We start from the raw sequence: 4,936 nt of genomic DNA, 5'->3' as shown, positions 1-4,936 counted from the left end.
CTATGTCTTCAATTTGACCAAACTGGTCCCTATATTTACATCCGTTAGTCAATTCAAGACAATTCGTTAAAAGACAGTTAAAATTGACATGTCCTAAATTGCATATAGTATTGAAGTCAATTGAACAAGTGACAATCTCTAAAGATAGGCATCGTATTTGTTTAGTGGGTGTACATAAAATTATGTTTCTATCCTCTCACGTACCTGACACATGTCAATCTTATTGATCATTCAATAGAATGTCATGAATAGGCTAACAAATGTAAACACATGGACCAATTTGGCCAAATTAAAAACACAAGGACTGAATTGGCTGATAAAGTAAAACACATGGACCATTTTTACATTTAAGCCTAGATTATAAAGTATTGGAACACATTGAAAATATGGAGAACAATCATATAATGATTGATCATTCAAGTATTTAACAAATCTTTTACAATTTATTAAAAAAAAATTATTTATTTTTTGTCTAAGTGAAAATCACGATCTATGCGAATCTAAGCGCTCTATCCTAATTTTCAAACCCCTGTAATTAATCATGGCAATGGCTTCTCCTAGCCAGGACTATTAGGAGTTAGAACAATGATTATACATTACATAGAATGTATGTAGAAATTGAAATTATTGAGACTAGTTGGCCTGCCTTGCAGGAAAGCCAAGTTGACTATATCAACCAAACGAAGAGTCGTTGAAGTTGAAAACACATGTGGTTTGTCCTTGTTGTCCAGGTCACTTACAGCCGTTCACACAGTGGCTGCCTGTCTGTTTTGTTTAGACTGGAAAATTACGATTGGACCGTCACGAGGTACATAGTGACAAAAATCTTCTGAAGAATATTTCATTCGATGATGCATTGTAGTTTCTTTTTCAAATGCATTTGATTTGAGCCTTGGGGCATTATAGTATTTGTCTTCTAAACATTTTTAATTGGAAATTGTGTTTCTCATTTGTAAGTGGAACATTTTTATTTTTAAAATTTGCAAGTTAGAAATCATGTCCTACCAGTAACACGGCTTCATCCTGTTTCTTTCATTTCGAGCATCTTCAATGCAAAAACTTAGGTTTATATTTCTTTGGATCTAAAAAGGACGGTGGGTTAATATATTGGGATAGGGTATTCACACATCTTTTTTTACTTTTCTCACACCCTTCTAATTTTAGGTTGTTTGATCGAATAAATTGAAGAATATCAAATAACATAAATTAACAAGGGATGCGAAAGAAGTAAAAACAAGTGTGTGGATAGCACACCCTAATATATTTTCGTTTGAGCCTTAAGATTTGAAGCTTTGCATTGGAGGAGTGGAGAAAGCATTGGACTCAAAACTCATATTTAAGCTTTAACAATTTGGCTATGTGCATTGAAATGATTAGACTCATAAACTCAAATTCAAATAAGGATGACATTCATCACAATTTAATAAAAAAATTAGGGTTAATCTCAGTTTACTACCCTGAATTTTTATGGTTTTCAACATTTGGTACATAAAGTTTTTTTCATCCCAGAGTCATACATCAAGTCTTAATTTTGGACCAGTTTCATACATCTGTTAAGTTTTCTGTTAGAACTTCTGTTAACTGATGATGTGGCGCCTACGTGGACAATAACTGAGCGTTACGTGTCAATATGGACCCACTTTAATATTAAAAATACAAAAAAATACAAAAGAAAAAAAGAAAAAGGCCAAGGCGTCATACAACTTGGATCCAGGGTTCCACTTTGGATTTTGCTCTTTGTCGTAGCCTCTCTCACACCTCTCTCTCTCTCTCTCTCACGCCATTGAAGCCATCAGAATTTAGATTTCAAGCTCTCTCTCCCCCTCATATTACAAAAACCCTAATCCATGTGAATCCGATTTTAAAAGGAGACTAATTAACCCTTAATCTCAATCCTTAATCCGCCATGAATTTACATTGACAACCCAGAAAATCCCACCCCTCATTTCTCATTTTTCCAATCTCTGCAAATCTCCCAATTTGTAGAGAGAGAAAGAGAGAGGAGAGAGAAAGAGAGAAATGCCAAACATAGTTGTGAAGCTTTACAATGTGTTTTTCAAGTTCCTCTTGAAGCACCGTTTGCAGAACCGGATCCATACCTAACCCGATGAGTTCAACCCGTTTGGTGTCACCTCCCGACCTGAAGAAACAATCGCTGCCCCCAATATGATATTCAATGATGGAGTCGCCACCAAGGACATCCACATCGACCCCAACACTTCTCTCTTGATCCGAATCTTCCTCCCTGAGTTCACTCTCACTATTGGAAGGAGTTCCCTCTTAGCTGTAAAATTAAAGTTACTTAGCTGTAAAGTTAAAGTTATTGGAAAATGAGGTTGGCTGTTTACATCAACTAAGGAGTGTAAGAAGGTTGTTGTCTTGTGTCCTTAATTCAATGGATATCTGACAGATTGTGTCCTTAATTCAAGAGAGCTTTCTTAGCTGTAAAGTTAAAGTAGTTAGGCGTGTGTTATGGGAGGTCAGAAGGTTGTCTTCTACCTTGCCTATATAGTGTAACCATTTCTCTTGTATTTTTTCACATTTTTGATAATATACAAAAACCTTCAAATTACAACATGGTATCAGAGCAGTAACCCTAACAGGTCTGTCTCTACATATCCTTGTGTGTTAAAACTCTTTATCAACCTTTTACAATGGCTGAAGAGAGTCCAGTTATTCTGGAGGCAAAAAGCTCCCATGCTTCTCCGTCTTCCATCTTGTCCGACGTTGATGTAAACCCAAACTAACGTCTGAGTTCAGTGTTATTAAATGAATTTAATTATCTTCCATGGGAAAGAGCTGTAACACTTGCTCTGGGAGGACGATCGAAACTCGGCTATGTCAATGGAGCTATTCCTATTCCTGAAGTCTACTCACCAACGTATGACGCATGGCTCTGCAAAGATCAACTTGTTGTGTCATGGTTGCTCAACTCTGTGGAACGAAAGATTGCTGAGATCTTCAGCTATGCCGAATCTTCCATGCATCTCTGGAAAAATCTTAAAGAGATGTATGGAAACCAGAATAATGCTGCTCGGGTTTTCCAACTCAAGAAAGACATTGCTGGGTTGCAACAGGAAGGGAAATCATTTGTACACCATCTTGGAATGCTGACAATGATGTGGAATGAACTCAATGTCTATCGCCCTCACACTATCGACGCTGAAGTGCTGTTGAAACGAGCCGAGGAAGACAAAATATTCCAACTATTGGCAAGCTTAAGTTCAGACTTTGAGGATCTTCGAAGTCACATTCTCATGAACGTGGATCTTTCTTCTTTTTCAAGCATTTGTGCTACTATTCAAAGGGAGGAAGTTCGTAGAAAGGTGATGAACATGGAGGTGAAAAGTAACCTACCTAAAACTAGGGCTTATGGTTCAAATTATAAGTCTATTGAGGAAATGAGTTACAAAGGAAAGCGAGGGGATTTGAAGTGCAACTACTGTAATAATGGTGGTCACTCAAGGGATAGGTGTTGGATCCTTCATCCAGAATTAAAACCTAAATTCTTGAGAGATCACAAGGCTCTCTTAAAGGTTGCGTATGGATCACCTCATAAAGCTAACCTCGCAGCCTCTGATCTCGTAGCTTTTGTCACCCCGGATGAGATGTCAAAATTCACTGCCAATCCTGTAACTCTAATCAATGAGTTTGTCACCTTCTTTCATAAGAAACAAGGAGTCAGAGATGGTGAAGAAGGTTCCTCACATCAAACAGCTCTACTTGGGTGTTTTGCAGAGTTTCTAGCTGAAAATAAGAACATTGCCTCTGAAGACATCCCAGGTATTTTGAAATCTTTTTCAACTACCCTCTCAGTTAGTAGTGCACATGATTATTGGATTGTAGATTCAGGTGCTTCTGATCACATGACGAATAAGGTTACAAACCTACATAATTTTGAAACAATATTCGCACCCTCTCATGTGTCAGTTGCCAATGGTAAGGGGGCTTCAGTTCTAGGAAAAGGGAAAATAAACTTGATGTCCAATAATGTTGAGTCAAATGCACTTTATGTCCCTTCATTTCCTTTCCAACTTTTATCTGTCGGACAACTCACAAACTCACTCAAATGTCTTGCCATTTTTTCTCCATGCAATGTCGTGTTTCAGGACTTAGTCTCCAAGAAGAAGATTGGTGAAGGTTTTTATGTAAATGGTTTCTATTATGTGTCCAGGGAAATCCAAGTACCAAAAGCTTTTCAAGTCAGTACAAGCCAAGCTCAAGAACAAATTTTGTGGCACCAACGATTAGCACACCCCTCTGAAAAGGTCTTGACCTCATTGTTTCCAAACCTATGCAAAAATGTCAACCAATGTGATGTTTGTCACTTGTCTAAGTTTGCTAGGTTACCTTTTTCTTCTTCAATGTCTAGGGCTAGTAATCCTTTTGAAATCGTGCATTCTAATATTTGGGGGCCAGTTTTAAAGTCTTTTGATGGATACAAATATTTTGTAACCTTTGTGGATGATTTCACAAGGATCACTTGGTTGTACCTTTTGAAATTTAAGAGTGAAGTTATGGATGTTTTCCAAGATTTTCACAAACTTGGCACTACTCAATTTTCATCAAAAATTCATATCGTAAGATCAGATAACGGCATTGAATATATGTCCAATAAGATGTCACACTATATGAGCACATAAGGTATACTACATCAAACAAGTTGTGTTGGAACACCTCAACAAAATGGGATTGCCGAAAGAAAAAATAGGGACCTTCTTGAGAAAACTAGGGCTCTTATGTTTCACATGAATGTACCAAAGAAGTTTTGGTCCCAAGGAGTGCTTACTGCAGCTTATCTTATTAATAGGTTACCAAGTAGAGTTTTGAATTTCAAATCACCTCATGAAGTTTTGAAAGGAAAATCTCTAAATCTATCACACTTGAGAGTATTTGGTTGCACATGTTTTGTTCATGTTCAAACACCTCATCGCGA

At 37.2% G+C, this 4,936-nt stretch overlaps 1 protein-coding gene across 1 annotated transcript; it reads left to right on the top strand.

Annotated features, from left to right (window-relative positions):
• Nucleotides 1–2,654: 2,654 nt before the first annotated feature.
• Nucleotides 2,655–4,251, top strand: LOC126584430 (uncharacterized). The gene is made up of 3 exons (XM_050248817.1): nucleotides 2,655–2,719; nucleotides 2,798–3,939; nucleotides 4,175–4,251. The coding sequence occupies exons 1-3, from the start codon at nucleotides 2,655–2,657 to the stop codon at nucleotides 4,249–4,251; spliced, it is 1,284 nt and encodes a 427-aa protein (XP_050104774.1).
• The last annotated feature ends 685 nt before the right edge of the window (nucleotides 4,252–4,936 follow it).

This window comes from Malus sylvestris, chromosome 10 (genome assembly GCF_916048215.2).
Source record: "Malus sylvestris chromosome 10, drMalSylv7.2, whole genome shotgun sequence".
Lineage (NCBI taxonomy): Eukaryota > Viridiplantae > Streptophyta > Magnoliopsida > Rosales > Rosaceae > Malus > Malus sylvestris.
Note: the sequence above shows the minus strand (reverse complement) of the source record. Positions and strands in the feature narration are given on the sequence as shown.

Excerpts from the sequence above, each read along its gene's own strand:
- LOC126584430 (XM_050248817.1), top strand. The coding sequence starts at position 2,655 with ATGGCTGAAGAGAGTCCAGTTATTCTGGAGGCAAAAAGCTCCCATGCT. Across the intron at positions 2,720-2,797 it reads GCTTCTCCGTCTTCCATCTT|AGCTGTAACACTTGCTCTGG; the intron begins GTCCGACGTTGA and ends TCCATGGGAAAG. Across the intron at positions 3,940-4,174 it reads TCATGTGTCAGTTGCCAATG|GGAAATCCAAGTACCAAAAG; the intron begins GTAAGGGGGCTT and ends TTATGTGTCCAG.